General features: G+C 36.1%; 1 protein-coding gene and 1 long non-coding RNA gene across 2 annotated transcripts; both read right to left on the bottom strand.

Annotated features, from left to right (window-relative positions):
- Nucleotides 1-237: 237 nt before the first annotated feature.
- LOC306995753 lies at nt 238-2,564 on the bottom strand. The gene is made up of 3 exons (XR_013796927.1): nt 2,126-2,564; nt 1,409-1,473; nt 238-1,183 (listed from the first exon to the last, which is right to left on the bottom strand). It is a non-coding gene; the product is annotated as an uncharacterized lncRNA (long non-coding RNA).
- A 108-nt stretch (nt 2,565-2,672) lies between these two features.
- On the bottom strand, nt 2,673-17,652 carry tars1 (threonyl-tRNA synthetase 1). The gene is made up of 19 exons (XM_079607626.1): nt 17,434-17,652; nt 17,003-17,068; nt 16,394-16,584; nt 14,528-14,651; nt 13,062-13,183; nt 12,291-12,408; nt 12,113-12,177; nt 11,483-11,561; nt 11,201-11,347; nt 9,727-9,825; nt 9,267-9,433; nt 8,935-9,097; nt 7,145-7,282; nt 6,205-6,282; nt 6,010-6,110; nt 5,694-5,798; nt 5,529-5,601; nt 5,308-5,422; nt 2,673-3,165 (listed from the first exon to the last, which is right to left on the bottom strand). Exons 1-19 carry the CDS (start codon nt 17,488-17,490, stop codon nt 3,017-3,019), a joined length of 2,157 nt encoding a protein of 718 aa, XP_079463752.1. The 5' UTR covers nt 17,491-17,652; the 3' UTR covers nt 2,673-3,016.
- Between the last annotated feature and the right edge of the window lie 80 nt (nt 17,653-17,732).

The following is a 17,732-nucleotide window of genomic DNA, read 5'->3' as shown; positions in this document are numbered from 1 at the left end:
GTAACCCTATTAATTACAATAATGATTAACTTTTAAAATAATAACACAAGTAACAACATGCCACTTTCACATGTCCACAGACACAAAATTAGATCAATTGACCTCAAAACTGGTCATCTTCCCCAAACTTACCCTAAATTGTGCACAAAATGCTATGAGCATTGAAATTGTGAGAATCAACAGATTACTAAATAAAATATAAGAAAACACTGCAATGATTTGTTTTAATTTTTTATTCATTAAAAAAAATCGTTTTAAAAGGTAAGGTAAAAATGGAAGTAATGCACAGACATTTTGGAAATTACATTTCATAAGTTTTGTGTTGCACCATGGGTAAAAATCATATAAATGAATAGTAGGCCTACTGCAATGACTAGGCTACATGAGTGTAAATGGAAATAGGAGTATACTGTATTGTACAACTGTTTGTTGTTGTATTTAGATTAGATTGAGGTAGAGATGTTATCATCCCTGCAAGCATTATAAAAGCAAAGCATACCAAGTTTCTGAATTTCACTCCACAAAAAGAGCGGCATTTCAAAAGCTTTTAGCGTGTAGGCTACATTAAAAAAAGCACCAGTGACATGTTATCAATTATTATTATTTTTTAACTTGGTTTCTCATGATGTAATAGAACAACAATAATAAAACAACAACAACAGTTTGTGTAACTAACAATAGCCAGTTTAACTTTTACTTTAGTGAAACATCCTGTTGTGCTCAACTTAGAAAACATTCCATAAGCTTTCACAATGAGGTCAAATGTTGTCACATTCTCGGATGGTACATATGAACTAAACCTAACGCCCACCAATAGATCATAATGAGGTAAGCATATCCTGCTGAGAAAAAACCCTGTAGGTATTCTTGTTACCAATTACAAAGTGCTAATGTTGCTTGACTTCACCATTATGTGCAGATGATTTTATTTTTTATTCTTTTTTTCTGAATATTCAGTTTAATAGCCTATTTGTATTGTATCTGGTGATCATCCACATTGTGATGAGATGCTGCTTCTCTGATGGACAGGGGTTTTCAATGCTATGGTTGAGCTTGTTGGATCATTCAGTCCAAATCGTATAGAGGCCATAACCTGGAATAACTGGGCCTGAAATTCAGTCTCTGGCTTTGCTTTCTCACAGAATTGCTTCTCCTTTGGAGTGAGATCATTCCCTTCAGGTATCTAAATAAAGAGATAGGACATGATAAACTGTTCATTCAAACCGATAGTTTTACACAGCTCTACACTGCCACCACATGGCACAAAGCTGCATGTTGGTATTATGATTATATGTAATGTTATTAAGCATGTATACTTTGACAAGGTAGCCTACTGCTCCCTGTCGGATTAGTAGCCTATTAAAAAACAACAACAACAACACATTATGAGGAAGAAAAAAATCCTTACTTCAGCAGATACTCTTTGCAGCCATATTTTCTCCTCATCCGTAAACTCCATCGCAGAACTGAAACCTGCAAATAATGTCTAAATTAAGTATGGCAAACAAATTAGGTTGTTGAAAGAAATTAGACATTTAACATTAAAATAGTAGGCTATACTGTTTCCCAGCTAACACGGAACTAACGTTCCATGAAAGTTCTCTCAAAGTTATCAAAAAACGTTCTTGCAGTACGTTATTATAACGTTGTGCCAACGTTATATGTCATTGATAAACGTTCGGTCATGGTCTTTGAGCCAAATTTGATATCTAGTGCCCCAAAACACAGAAGTTTAAAAGCCCGATTGTCTGAATCAGAAAACAAACATACCAAGAGTCATTTATTTTTAAAGAAAGATCGCACAAGCATACTAGGTTTTTGTGTGCAGGGCTGTATCAAAATGAAAGTGAAATTAAACAGTAGACTATGGCTATAGCTATATTCGCTTATTTTTCTTTGCAATAAAATAGTATGCCAGGAGAAATAAACGTCTCAAAATGAAATGTGATTGATAATTGTATCCTATAACCACTCTCACCTTTAAATAAGAAGATATGCATTTTAAAATTGCCTGGCTGATTACATTAGCCTACATCATTAAGTAGCCTATACATTTTAGTACAGTATCGACGGCTCTTAATGTCCTGTCATAAAATGCATTTCTATACATAAGTGATTGACTTACCTTTTAAGGAAAATCCTTTACCGCAAACAAAAAATATAGGCGATATCTATATTTTTTTTCGTTAAAAGCAGCGCCTTGCTCCTTTTAAACGTTAATGAAGTCTGACCATTTAGAAAGCATCTCTGTTTAACAGCAGAACTGTTTTTGAGAGAACGGGACAAAAAAAACAAGTCTATTTTTGAGTAGGCCTAAACATTCTGCAGGCAAAAATCAGCTGCTGTCTCAGCCGGCTGCGGAAGGACTACGCGAGGGGGGGTGGGTCTATCCTTTCAGACTATAGCTATTAAAACAAACTGCAATATATTCGGAATGAATCAAGTGTTTTAAAAACAAAAAAAATATTAAATCAGCTACTCGTTTACTACTCGTGTTTATCCGGTTTGATGAACGATCAGCACTCACGCGATTTCCCCTAAATCATTCATCTGCAAGTGGAAGTGAAAGTAGGTTTTCTGTTTGTTCCACTCATATGTATTATGATGGATAGGAAATATTTAACAGCAGCCTTCAACAATTAAGTCGTTACAGCAAAAGTGAGACAAAAGAGTGGAAAGATACCGTTTTATTTCATCTACAACATATCAACCATCTTTTACCCATTCACATATATTGATAGAAAAGTCCCTTTCTTATAACAAAGGACAATGGCTATCTGATGAATGAACATTACCAGGATATTTTGAAAAAGTATTGACAGATCAAATCTACAGACTTTCGGACAATTGACTAATTTGATTTAAAATATTGTCACTGATTTAAAACAGAGCCCCTGAACCACACAGATCAGTTGAGAGGTAATGGATCATCTGTACAGAAGAGCAGCACACTATTGCCCAGTGGCATCTGAACATATGGCATGTTAAGGAAGGTTTAGCAGGAGGTTTAGGGAGTTCAGAATTCCTCTTCTGCGTTTCGGGTTTTTGAGGCCTTCAGCTCCTTGAGGCGCTCCATGCAGTCCGTCAGACTCCTCTCTCCGTGCACCTTGTTGTCACGAGTCCTAACGTTCACAGTGTCACTGCTCTTCTCCTTCTCACCCACCACTGTCATTGCATAAAACGAAAGTTAGGATCACAGTGAATTCATGACAAATTAATACATTTTGTAAAAATACCTGCAGCTGACATTTCTCAATTAAAAATCAGGGAAACAAATGGAAATGCAATTTTAATTTAAAGTGCCTCTTTTAAGCCATTTTTAAGGCTACCAATTTTGATTTGAAGGTCTCCTACAATAGGTTTAGATGCATACAGGGTAAAAAAAAAAAAAAAAACACTTTCATTTTCTCACAATAGTGCAGCATCACCCTTTATCGCACAGTCTCTGAAATGGCTCAATGAAGGATTTGGTTTCTTGAAACCTCTCCTTTCCAAGAGCCAAATCTGCTCTAATTGGTCAGATGGCCCAGTTTGTTTTGATTGGTCTACCAGGAATGGCCGAAATGACTTGGCTTACCGTAAAAACTGACTTTTTGACATATCGACATAGGCGTAAGTAATTTGCGGGTGGGACATGTCCCCACCACTTTTTGAAACATCTCTCGGCACGGATGTAAGCTACCTAATATAAAAGAACCTCCAGTTGATTAGCAATTTGTTTGTTTGTGTTAAATAAGAGGCTCATTGCCGCTGTTATCAGTGGCGGAAGGCAATAGTGCTCTTTCGCTGCTCGCGCTTTAATCTATAGTCTGGGAATTCTGAATTGCATTCTGGCTAGTCGTGGCCATGTTTTAGACAACATACAAATCAAAAGAGAATAAAACAACTACATTTACATGAATACTTTTTAAGAACTGCTTGCCTTCACTTATAAGATTCAAATATTACCGGTAGTCAATTTATTCTAAGTACATTTGTGCAGCCAAGACACTGCACATATGCATCACATATACACTCTTCTACGCCTTCTATCGGAACACACACAAGACCAAATCGATTGCCACTTTTTAGATATTAAAAAATAAACTGCAAAAGATAACGGATATATCTGCTACATCAAATAATAAATACAATACAGCTTGATCTCAGCCAATGGATAATTTATTCAATCAACATACCGGTACCTGTATATCATAATAATCACCATTTCTTAATGTTAAAGCAATAATAGATAACAGTGTGGCTCTCTGTAATGCAGCTCTGAAATTATTTCTATTGTGAAAGTTACTGGACTTAAATGGAACAAGTACAAGATTCCTTATACTTAGAGAAGCTGAACAATAACCAACGACCGCTATTGTGGAAACACAGACAGTGATCACAGTGAGCTATACCAGGTTACATTTCCAGACACACATTATATTTACACAGTATATAATTAATGTTTTTATACATTATTTATCGCATGAGCACTTACACATTCAAGCGGTTCAGAAATTATGAATCTGTAATACATATGTTATAAATAATAAATATATAAAATGCTAATTATAAAGCCATGTTTTGGTTACGTTGATTATTTTCATTGAGTTTTACTTTCTTTTTCACCAAATGTGTTGTTTCCCAGATGGTAAACTGAAAACTTTTCCACGCCAATCGTGAGAGCGGCTATGGCAGTTAATAAGTGTTCTTGCAAACTATTATAACTCGAATTTTCAGGAAAAATGTTTTTAAACAAAGACTGTTGTCAGAAGCTTAGTTATGATGACGCTGAAGTCATGCGACCGTAGTGTAGTTCGTTTGTAGCCTACATTTAGCTTTTTACTTCAAGTTCTGCCAATTGTATTTAGGCTTCAAAATACACAAAGAATGTGTTAATTTGTGAAGATTATCACAAGACCTTATTTTCTGCAATAATCTAAAAGCCAATGGAAAAATCCTATTGGGTTTTTGTCGATAGGACCAGGGCGAAACTAACTTCTGGGTTAGCCTACAAAAATACACCATCCCTGCCACATTCAATGTAGACCATAGACAGACATTATCCAAATTGGTCAAAAACCTATGTAGGTTCGTGCAGGAAGTAAGACTGGAATTACTTGAACAGTTCAACATCGCTTTTTTCTTTTGGGAGTCAGTAACTCCATTTGTTGTGCACTTTGAAACTTTGCAGACTATTTACATTCACAAACAGATTTATTATACACTTCCCAAAAGGTAATTTGCACCAACTATAAAAGAGAAAAATGAGCAAAAACATCCAAATAAAACCATTTTCGAATGTTAAGGTTATGTTGGATCACTCACCTAAAATGAAATTGTACTGAGCTAACTGTGCATTTCTGATCTTCTTGTTCAGTGTGCAGCCTGGGTCCAGGTCCACATCTGTCATCAACCCTCCCTTGTGGAACTCCGTTTGTACCTGAGATCAACAAGGGCTTTTTAAAATTCTAATTATGACCTGGTAGTTTATGCTGCAATCAGAGCTAACAGATTTTAATGCATCATATATTTTGAGCAGAACTTACTCTCTGGGCGTACTCATCACAAGTAGGTCCTACGGGCACCACCATCACCTGATGTGGGGACAGCCACAGTGGCCTGTGGGACACCAAAGCAGGATAATTTGTTATAAGCACATATGGTGTGAGGCTAAACTTTATCATGTTAGAGAGTCTCTTCCTTAACTGTACCATTTTCCTCCATAGTTTTCAGTCAGGATGGCGATCATGCGTTCCACTGAGCCCAGGATCGCTCTGTGGATGATTACAGGTCTCTTCTTGTCATCACCATCATGGCTGAAGACAGACAAGATTTGGTTTACAGGATCAGCTAATTAGACAGCTGACGGTCATGAAGTGAAATGCAGGAGGAGTGTAGTAAACAAATGTAACCACAAAATGTCACTGTTGTACAGGGAGCAAAAACCACTGTTGTACAGGGATTTCTCCCTGTTGTTATTATTATTATATACAGGCTAAGATGTAATGTTTTCTTGAGTAAACATACCTTACAAAAGTGAGATTGAAACGAATAGGCAACTGGAAGTCCAGCTGAATGGTGGCACATTGGTGATACCTGCCGATGGCATCCTTTATCTGAATATCAATCTGAATGACAGAAAAACACAAAATACAAAACAAGTTGAGTGTAAAGTCATTTTTATAAGCATTCATATATTTTGCTTTCATTATCCGTGTGTACCTTTGGTCCGTAGAAAGCTCCATCACCAGGATTCAGAACCCATTTCTCTCCAAAATTATTCAGGCTGTTCTCCAGTTGCTAAAACAAATAACAAGGGGTTAATGAATTCAAACTAGGGATGCATAACGATTAATCGCAATTAATCGTTTGCAGAATAAAAGTTTTTGTTTACATCATATATGTGTGTGTACTGTGTATAATAATTATGTATATTATAAATATACAAACATGCATGTATAATTTTCAGAAAGAAATCTATTTATATATTAAGTATTTATAATTATATAAGATAAATTATATTTAAATTAAAAAATTTATATAAACATGTAAATATTTTTTAAATATATACATGCATGTGTGTGTATTTATAAATACATAATTATTTTACACAGTACACACACATATATGATGTAAACAAAAACTTTTATTCTGCAAACAATTAATTGCGATTAATCGTTATGCATCCCTAATTCAAACTCAAAGAGATATGCACAATTCATCATGCAAATCATAAGAGATTAACTGTATTAAACACTAAAAAAAATTATATTAAAAAAAATGTATTGAGATGTTATGATAGTGGTAAAATTATACCTATTATATAATGTACACCATGGTTCAAAAGTATGGCGTCAGTAGGATTTTTTTTTGAAGGAATCAATAATTTTATTCAGTAAAGATTAATTAAATGTATTAAATGTGACAGCATTTATTAGAAAAAAAAAACTTTTGTAACATTATGCATTTACTGTTTTGAACTTTCTATACATCAGAAAAACCTGGGGCATCTGACTTACTAAAACACGGTTTTCACAAAAATATTAAGCAACACAATGGTTTTAAAAATTGATAATAACAAAAAATAATATTAGAATGATTTCTGTCATTCTATGATAGATAAAATAATCTTTTCGAGATTATGGTAAGTTTCAAATTCTACCTTTTCAGCCTGGTCCCACACTTCAGGTTCTCCGAGGAACTTTTCTGGCCTGGTAGAGAGGTTCAATTTAAAGGTGAAGCCAAACACCTCATACACCGTACGCAGGAAGTCGAGACAACCCTTTATCTCAGACTCAATCTAATAGAAGGTTGAGGAGAAAAATTACCTTATTAGCAATTCAAACAAACAAAGTATTAATGTGCTCATGAACTCAACAGTCGTTTAACACTGAAAAATGCAGGGCTCCCAGAACTTTAGACCAACAATTTTCCATGACATACTAAAAATAATAAATTAATTCTACAGAGATAAAAAGAGCATAACCAGATACATTTATATTCACAATGGAAATTATGGATATAAGATCTTATGCATTTCAATGACTTCTCCAGGTTTGGGAAATACTTGTTAGTTCTTGAGTCTGATTGGCTGAGAGCCTTTTACAGCCATGCAATATTTTAATACTATCACACAGAAACCGTTTCACAATTTGTATCAGTCCGCTTGTTTCTGACTAATCTATAATGGCAGCATTTCTCACAGCAAGCGTCAATGGCGGAAGAGCAAACCCACTATAATTCTTACAAATACTACTGCTATTGTGTCACGGTATGTAGAAAGACTATGTAGAAACCTCAAATATGCGATTTATATATAAACAGCACCTATTTGAAAATTTGTTTAGACCTTTTCGGAGTTGTGAGCTCCAGGCCGCCAGCGGCTGTTCAGAAAAGAGTTCAGAGAACGAGTCCCGGCCAGTCATTCGGGAATTTACCGTCTTATGTAGACAGTGGTTAAACATGAGATCTAAATAATTTTGGGTATGTCAAACAGGCAATCTTTGGTCTTATTAATCTATTATGCGTTCCAAACAAACCGATTTGGCTAAGGGCAAGGTTAAGTTTCATAACTTTAGATTTGTAATTCACTTAAATCCTGTACTAACTAGAGCACTTCTTTTGACTGAATTGTTTGCTTGTGCTAATCTCCTATTGTACAAACTTCTTATACTTTTAAAATGGCTATAATTGTTAATTTAAATATTGTTCAATAAATAATATTTAATTTTATATAAATAATATGCCATATTTGGTATTGAGAAAGGGCCGTTAAGGATTGTGATTTCAAATTCACATTTGTATGCCTGTAGATGGTGGCAAAGACTGTCTTTATAAGTGAGTCAGGAGCAAAGAAAGGGACTGAAAGAAGGTTTGTGAACAAGGACATCTTTTCTTTAAACAACACCTTATAAGATGCAACCGACTAATGCTTTGACTAGCGCAGTCATGGGAAATCCCCATAACTGTTGAAAGGACACTAAGACAAAGATATCGCTTTCCTCAGTGGACATTCTAACTGTTTTTTTATTATGAATATAAGATTGACATGAAGGATATAGGCCTATCAGATTTAAGTAATACACTCGCTTAGTCAAGCTCTATCTCATAATACAATAAGCTTCCATGAAGCAACTCAGTGTTCCTTCGTAGCTAGTTCTAAAATTGCATTTTAGAATTAGTAACGGAGGCTTAGGCTCAACTGTTAAACTGTCAACTTGAGAATTGAATTTGTGGCAAAGGAAGTAGTTCCACACAAAGACGTTTTTAAAAGAAACTCTGTTGTCGTTACTTATTTACACACTTGTGCCATCGGACTGTTGTATAAAAGCAATATCACACTCGTAGCCGTGCGATATGGCTCTATATCAAAACGGCTGTGATTTCCTCCAGCCATGCTGACATAGAGACATATCGCACTCATTCTCGTGTGATATTGCTTATGTAACGTGCCTGGTCCATAGAGCAGAAGATGTGAGCGTCATCTTGTTGGAAGCGCCTGACTCTTGTCAGGCCGCTCAGAGCTCCAGACAGCTCATTACGATGCAAGACCCCAAAGTCAGCCAGACGCAGGGGCAGCTCCCTCCATGAACGCGGGCGGTGGTCAAACATCAAACTGGAAAACAAGAAAAAAATGTACGTAAAGAAAAATCTTCCCCAAAAAAGATTTTCCTTGCTAAGCTTTTTACATTCAGGTATCCTGTCCTGTAATATTGTCAATGCCTTTTATGATTAACAAACACTTGCGGTTGCTTGACATTCATGAATATAGAAAGATTGTGTACCAGTGTCCAGGGCAGTTCATGGGCTTGAGAGCAAAGATCTCCTTCTCCACCTCAAAAGAGAACATGTTTTCGCTGTAGTGCTGCCAGTGTCCAGAGGTTTGCCACAGTTTGCTGTTGTAGATGTTCGGAGTGACCACTTCCTGGAATCCCCTCTTTCTGTATTCACTCTACAAGATAAAATATACCACAGTACAACAAAAACGGTCCATAAAAATACATAAATATTCAAGTGGTTTGCCCACAATCATTAATGAGGTCCTTGAAGTGGACCAACCTATCCATTACATGGTCTACTGAACCATGACATCCATAAAATGCAATTTAGCATATCCTAATAGACCTCTGCAAACCCGACTCCACATCACACCCTTGTTCTGTTGGCTATTGTACATTTTTTAATGGTTGATATCAGCTCTGTAGTAACAAAATAAACTATGCAATCGAAATGGGGGGAACTCACCCTAATAAACTCGATCAGCGTATTATAGATGTAGGCTCCTTTAGGGAGAAAGAAACAGCTACCCGGGCTCAGGTCGTGGAAGAAAAACAAGTCTTGCTCCTGGAAAGACAAAAGCGAGAGAGTGTGTAAACATTAAAGGTGAGAAAAACAATTACGGCACAGGTCAGAAATCTAATACAGATTACAGGAGGATACATAGGAAAAGAACAAGGGAAGTTCAACCGAGCAAGAGAGACAAAAAAAGTTAAAAAAAAATAAAAAAATAGGACAAATGGCTGATTACGCTCTAGCTTTTGTTGTGACAAAGTGTTCCCTGTGCACCCATCAGCATGCCCATGAACAGATGGCACATTAAGGAGACAGACATCTGCCTTCTTTATGGGCACGGTCCCCGCTCCCCGCACAGCCCACCTATCAGGCCAGTCTTTAGTCACCCCAGCGAGACTCCATACATATCAAATGAGGGGCAACTTTCTGCACAAGTCATTAGAACACCGAGGCCTCCACATGTCCTCCATAGTGTGCAGTTTTGTCCGCCAAAAGGGACAAAACATTTTTATTTTAACTTGCCCACTGCTGACATCTCTTTATAATTATTCACTAGCAGTAATTATGAGCATATATGTTATTGCTGAATTTATGATTTAAGTACACAACTATTCAAAAGTTTGGGGTCAATTTAAAGGATGCATTGGTGGTGGTTGAGGAGATTCCCCCCTTCTATGTAAAGCGCTTTGAGTGTCCAGAAAAGCGCTATATAAATGTAATGAATTATTATTATTAAATTGATCAAAAGGGACGGGGAAACCGTTTATAATCTTACACAAGATTTCCATTTCCGATAAACGCTGTTCCTTTGAACTTTCAACATTGATAACAATGAAATGTTTCTTGAGCAGCAAATCAGCATATTAGAATGATTTCTGAAGGATAATTAGTTGCTGAAAACTCGGCTCTGCCATCACAAATAACATTTCAAAATATATTAAAAAAGAAAACAGTTATTTTTACATTCCAAAAAAAAGGTTCTAATTCATGATATTATTGTTTTTTACAGTGTGTTTGATCAAATCAATTCAGCCTTGGTCTTAAAAGCATTATTTCTAAAACATTTTTAAAAATCTAAACATCTGAATTGTAGTGTATGATGTACTTTTTGATTAAGAGTTTTTGTATGTATGAGCCAGTACTATGCACCATTAGTATATTTAATTCATGTCACCCAAGTGTTTAAATAAAGCATGATTTACATAATCCATAGAAGGGGATTACCACTGACGCAGCATTTTGCTGGCCATGGCATGAATAAAAAAAAATTGTGATGTGCTGCATATTTCATAAATATTTTTGGCTTATCTATAAACAGTACCTCAGTCTGTTTATTTAAAAAATCCACAACATATTTCAGATGAGCGATGTTTTTTTTTTATCCTGTATTTATATACATTGTCATTGTTCATACATCTACTCATACCCGTCCAAGTTTGCGATGATCCCTGTTCTTGGCTTCTTCCTGGAATTTCTCCCATTCTTTCAGCATCTTGGGATCAGGGAAAGAAATGCCATAGATCCTTTGCAGGCTCTCCATCTCAGCTTTGCCCTCCCAGTATGTAGAGGAGCTCTGTGATATACATCATATACGTTATTTGGGATCATACATAATGCTGTAAAGATAATATGCCTAATGTACAGATCAGGACAACAGGACATAGAGGAGTGTTCTCGAAACGATTAAGAAAAGGACTGAATTCTGCACCTTGTGGATCTTTAAGGCCTTGATCTTTCCTGTATGTCTAACGTGAGGCCCTCGGCACAGATCGATCAAAGGCCCACACCTACAAAAGCAGAAGCAAAAAGAACATGTAAATAAACCACGGTATAAATATACCATACATAGACTACCATTTAAAAGTGTGAAATATTATTACAATTTAAACTAAATATTTTCTATTTGAATAATTTATTCCTGTGAAAGTGGAATTTTCAGCAGCCATTACTTTTCAGCAGTGTCACATGATACTTCAGAAATCATTCTAATATGCCGATTTGCTGCTCAAGGAACTTTTCCATTTATTATCAATGTTAAAAAAGTTGTGCTGCTAAATATTTTTGGAGGAAACCATGATCATTTTCTTCTTCAGGATTTTTTGATGAATAGAAAGTTCAAAAGAACAGCATTTATTTTTAAATGCATTATTATTCTTTTACACAGATCTTTACTGACATTTTGATCAATTTAATGTGTCATTGCTGAATTAAAGTATTCATTTATTAAAAAAAAAAAAACTTTCAAACAGCAATTTAAGTAGACAAAATAAAAAATTATGATACTATAATACAAAACACACACTACAAAGGTATACATTTTTGCAACCAAAAATCAGACCTGTAAACTGTGGTTGTTGGGGTGGTAACCTTTTCATTCAGGATCCTGCACTTGAACTTGTTGTACTAGAAAAACAAGAGAGGCAGATTTCACCAGTGTGAACTTCAAGGTTAAGGGTGTTATGGGTTCATTCATGGCATGAGCTTATATTTCTCTCTTTTAGAAAGGAAGAACCTACCTTGAACATCTCCAACAGAGTCTCCTTCTTTACCTCCAGCCTCTCAAAGGGCTGCTTCTCTTTGATGATCTTCTTACATAAGTTCTCCAAACCGGGGAAATCATTACTCGATACACCTCTGAAAACCGACAGACGAGGAAGGCAGAGGATAGATCAAGTAAAGTACACAAAGGTGCACAGGTTTCATTACAAAACATAAGCCCTTCTTAAATAAAATAAAAAGACTGCAAAGAATAAGCAAACATCTCACAGATGTCACCAACTAATGAAACTTTTTCTACCAGCAGTCATCTATTAAAACAAAGCAATGCTTTTTCAGAAAACTACCTGTCCTGGACCTGACAGAGCCACACTAACAAACAAGGCAGAGCTTGACGGTGATATTATCAAAATGAATAACATTTACATAAATTGACTTCCAACAAGTAAATTACTGCATTTATTATCTTGGTCAAACAAAAGGTCAAGTTATTGTTGATAGTAATTAAAAAAAGAAGAAAAGAAAAAGGACAAAAATGTTTTATTTCTTGAACAGCTGCCTGGCATAATTTCTAAACCACAGATGAATTAATGTGACTTTTAAACTCTGACTGACAGTTCTAAATAATAGATAGTGAATGGACATAACAATGACTTGCATTAGCATGGATGAGCACAATCATAAGGCATATTGTCATTCGACACTTGAAGTCTACTCCATAATACTACTTCTGAAATTATTCTAATAAAGAAAATTCAAAGAAAAAGCTAGAGAGAACATGTTTGACTTACTCAGTTTCAAGAAACATATCATAGTAAAAGCCATTCTCAATGGGTGGTCCGTAACAAAGGCAGCCTCCGTAGACTCTCTCCATGGCCTCTCCCATTATGTGGGCACTGGAGTGCCAATAAACCTAAAAAAAAAAAAACATGTATGTTTTCTGAAATAATATGCACTCTTTCAATCACCAATTATATAAAATATTTATAATATAAACATCATCTCCAAGCCAGCAATTGCACTGCTATGGTGACATTTCATGTGTGGTGTGGTCACTGCTACTGCAGACAAGTGTTCATTAAACAGGACCTAATGCGCTTTTACAAAGTCTTGATTCTACTGGAATAGGTTTCCATGCTTGAATGTTCAAAAATCACTTTTTTTTCTTTCTTTTTTTACATATTTAACATTTTTGCAGCACCTCTTGTCCCAGTCTGTCAGGAACGCTCCTTTTAATTGTTGTTTCCATGAAGCCCCTCCTTTCAAAAATAAATTTTCTCTGATCGGTCAGACCAGTGTGCTATGAGTGGGCAACCGTTTTGAATGCATCTCGTAAATGTCACGCCCCTTCCCATAACCACAATTTTCAACACGAAACCTAAAGGACAATTCCGGTGAAAAATAAACCTAGGGGTAATTAACACATGGTTACTGAGTCGATCGTTCTCTGGGATGCGTTTTCCTGATAATCGAATGTAAAGAGTTTTATCTCTAAAAACAGATTAGCTTATAACGCTAGTATATGGGGCATATAATAGGTAACAGTAAATCACTAGTTAATACCACTAACAAGGCTCAAAATAGCCTCACACAAACACGGTAGCATAATGAGGGTCCCTACATGCAAACCGAAGCATTGAGAACTTTGTAAGTGTACCGACAGTTTAATAAGAAGATACTTTATAAAGACAGTACATTACACATATACAGGCAGGAGCCATCTTGGAAAACAGTCTCGAGTAGTCGAGCCACGCCGTGCTACGTTAGATTTCTCAAACGTAATTCCTATCGACCAGCTCACTTAGCACGACGTTCGCACGCATGTATATTCTCAATGCTTCGGTTTGCATGTAGGGACCCTCATTATGCTACCATGTTAGTGTGAGGCTATTTTGAGCCTTGTTAGTGGTATTAACTAGTGATTTACTGTTACCTATTATATGCCCCATATACTAGCGTTATAAGCTAATCTGTTTTTAGAGATAAAACTCTTTACATTCGATTATCATGAAAACGCATCCCAGAGAACGATCGACTCGGTAACCATGTGTTAATTACCCCTAGGTTAATTTTTCACCAGAATTGTCCTTTAACCAGGACCCCCCTCCCCTTTTTTGTGTATGCGGGAATTATGAGCGATAAATAAATGAGCAATATAAGTAAAGAAACGCTAAAGAAAGTTAAAAATGTAAAAAGCATAATAGGGCCTCTTTAAAATGAATGCAAAATGCAAACTTGTAGAACACTCTAAACTTACTGCTTGTGCTTCTTCGTCATCAAATTTGAGAAACACTAGACTGCAGTCTTCCTCTAAAGGCCTGTCCAGATCCCATACCCCGTTGTTCACTTTGGAGATCACAGTATTATCAGCAAGGCCTTGGCTGTTAATAAAAACACATTATAATGTTATACATTTGTGATTAGAGTTGGAAGCACAATGCAATCAAGCAATTCACTAAGAAAACACAATTTTTAGTGACTTTCATTGAGACTAGCCAGAAGTTTAAGGTGTAGCAAGCAATTTTAATAGATTTTACTTTTTTTTTTGAAAAACATTTGTATATAACACAAACTCAAAATGACATGTACCTGTAGTCTTCTTTGCATTTCACTTCTGCTCAAGATTGATTCCTGTCTAGCTTACTAATAAACCTGGCATCGTACACTATGAATTAGGGCTGTCAATCTTCCTCTATAATACTATTCGAATTCCATTCCTTATTTTATTTAATATTCGAATAATATTCGAATATTAAATGCTCAAATTCATCCTATTATTAATATTTGCGACATTACACAGGCTTATGGATCGTCAATGCCACTATAGCATTTGGTTGTTGTTACACGTTCTGTCCACTAGAGGGACAGCTAACATTACATTAAACATTTAGAAACGGGTGATCGCGTTTTTTTATTAACAATAAAACAGCGGAACAAAATGAATGACTTTAATTTGGCAACTTGAATGGACATTTTTCCACTGATCAGTTGTCTGATGTTGTGTCAGATTTTCACAACTCTGTCAGTGATTGTTGCGCGGCTAGGACAGCAGACAGCTGGTAAGCCCCGTGATGAAGAGAAGAAAATAAGTCATTCTTGCCTGTTTTAGCAGCGGTTCCTTGGACAGATCGCCTATAGCTTGTCATGGTGTAGCGTTGTCAGATGTGCCCTAATGGTGCGTTCACACCGGACGCGAATAGCGCGTCAGGCGCGAAAGGACACAAAAGTGGTCAAGTGTATAACTAGACGCGGCAGGCGCGAATTTGACGCGCTATTCGCGTCCGGTGTGAACGCACAGTAAGGTTGCAAGTTGAGGAGTGATATTTCATTCAGACTTTATTTGTGATTTAATTTTCCCATTTATGATTTGAAATCCAAACACCTTCCACACATCGCTTCTCAAATTGTCAGGAGTGGTGATCTCCGTTTCCATGGAGACATTGCTCGCCGCCATTATTGACAGTATTGTTATGACGATGCAGCGTGGATAACGCGCACAATTGTGTTACGATTCAATTTTTTAATTGTTTATCAGACGAAACAAAAGCATTTCATTTTCACATGCCTGTGTAAGCCAAGTTGGCGAGAAAGGCAAGATATCATATAAAAAAAAAAAAAAAAAAAAATAAAAAAAAGCAATATTCGAATAGTAACTTCAGCATTCGAATAGTATTGATTTTTTTAATATTCGAATTATATTCGAATTTCGGAATTCGTTCCAACAGCCCTACTATGAATATGGTTGGCAGTTGGCACTGTGACAAATTGCTTATGTTCCTCTATTGTAAGCTTGTTTGGATAACAGCGTCTGCTAAATGCATAAATGTAACCCAAATTCAATATTGCTAGTCAATATTGCTATATTATGATACATTTTATTACAAATATATTATTGCAATATTATAGTCAATATTACTATTAGGGAAATGTTTTGATGCACCATGAAGTCTGCAGTATTTATAAGTTGTCTATATTAAATATTTTTTAAATACCCGTAGGAGCTTCAAGTCAAGTTAGCAAATCTTTTACAAGTGCCATTGCTAATTGTGTCATTGTTTCAAACAGCTTGACAGCAATAGGGTTGAAAATGCTTGCCTCGTTGACGTTTAGTTTAGTTACAAACCTGATGCCACAGGCAACCTGATAAGGTGTGGTCTTCCAGGACTCCCCATCTATTAATTTTCCATCGGGCAGCATGATCTTGATGGGCTTGCTGTCTTTTGCTGCTTTCTCAGCCAGCAGGGCATCGTGTTCTGCCTTCAGCTTGTTATATAAAGACAGACGCCCCTCGATGTACTGTGGTGGAGGACTCAACTATAGGTAAGAGAGAGACAAAATTCATTACACAAACTCTGTCCATTGTTTTAAGAACCCTTTACAGTGCATGTATCATAAATAATAAACCATAGCACCATTTAACATTACAGGAAAAGTATTGTGTTTGAAATTATGAAGCAAACCAAGAACATCTTCCTCTGGCAAAGTACATATTTAAATGCACATATGCCAAATATTTTCTAGATACATAATGTATGCATTGCAATTACATGTCACATGCTTTTTAATACATTTATTAAATTATAAAGATAATTAGAGTCCATTCTGGAACAGCTGGAATGATGCTGGCAGAGGTCAGGAGTACTCTGTCTGTTCTAATTTTAGGGATACTACACTCTAACTGTGTTGTAATGAGAATATGCAAGTATTATAATTCAGTAATAGAAGCACTAACCTCAGGCTTGCCACCTGCATCTCCACCAGGATTCTTGCTTTTCTTCTTTCCTCCATCTTTGCTATTCTGAAAGAAAGGGTGTGACGTTCATTGATTGTTACTATCATCTGTCAATTAGTTGTTCATGTCAAGCAAAAAAAAAGAAAAAGAAAAAGAGAGAGTTCAAACGTGTCACTCCACCCACTGAAAAGTGATTCAGAAATCATAACTGACTGCAGACCTTTAAATACCATATTAAATTATCTATATTACACAGCAGTCAAACAAATACAGAGATAAACTTGCAGGAAAGACCATCAAAACAATAAAACTAAGGGATTCTGAGTTTTGACAGCAGCATGCAGTGACTGCATCAGACAGAGGACTCACTAGCTAGTCAGCTAACTTAACTGCATGTAACGTTACGTTAAGTTAACTGTTATATCTGATACCTTCTTCTCGTCCATTTTCAGATCCTTCATCTGTTCGGTCACGCTCTCATCCGCCATAATTAGACGCAAATATCACAAGCACGAACAAGTAACACGATCCAACAGTTTACAGTTTAGTACAGTGCTTATTCGAGACACCGGCATACACGTTTCCCGGATATTGCAGGGAAGCCTATGCTGATGCAACATTATGATACATTTGGGATGTTGTCCGTGATTGGTGACTCACTGTGATTGACGTGAGTATAAACCAATCATCAGACAGAACATTCTAGTTCTGGCGCAGTAAGATGATGCAA

This window comes from Phoxinus phoxinus (assembly GCF_949152265.1).
Source record: "Phoxinus phoxinus genome assembly, chromosome: 3".
NCBI lineage: Eukaryota > Metazoa > Chordata > Actinopteri > Cypriniformes > Leuciscidae > Phoxinus > Phoxinus phoxinus.
The sequence above is the reverse complement of the archived record's forward strand: the minus strand, read 5'-3'. Positions and strand labels throughout refer to the sequence as shown.

Bases quoted from the DNA above. Each gene is read 5' to 3' on its own strand.
- tars1 (XM_079607626.1), bottom strand. From the start codon at position 17,490: ATGGCGGATGAGAGCGTGACCGAACAGATGAAGGATCTGAAAATGGAC. The intron at 16,585-17,002 runs GTTAGTGCTTCT...TCTTACCTATAG, and splicing joins ATGCAGGTGGCAAGCCTGAG to TTGAGTCCTCCACCACAGTA. The intron at 9,826-11,200 runs GTATGAGTAGAT...TTGTCTTTCCAG, and splicing joins ATCATCGCAAACTTGGACGG to GAGCAAGACTTGTTTTTCTT.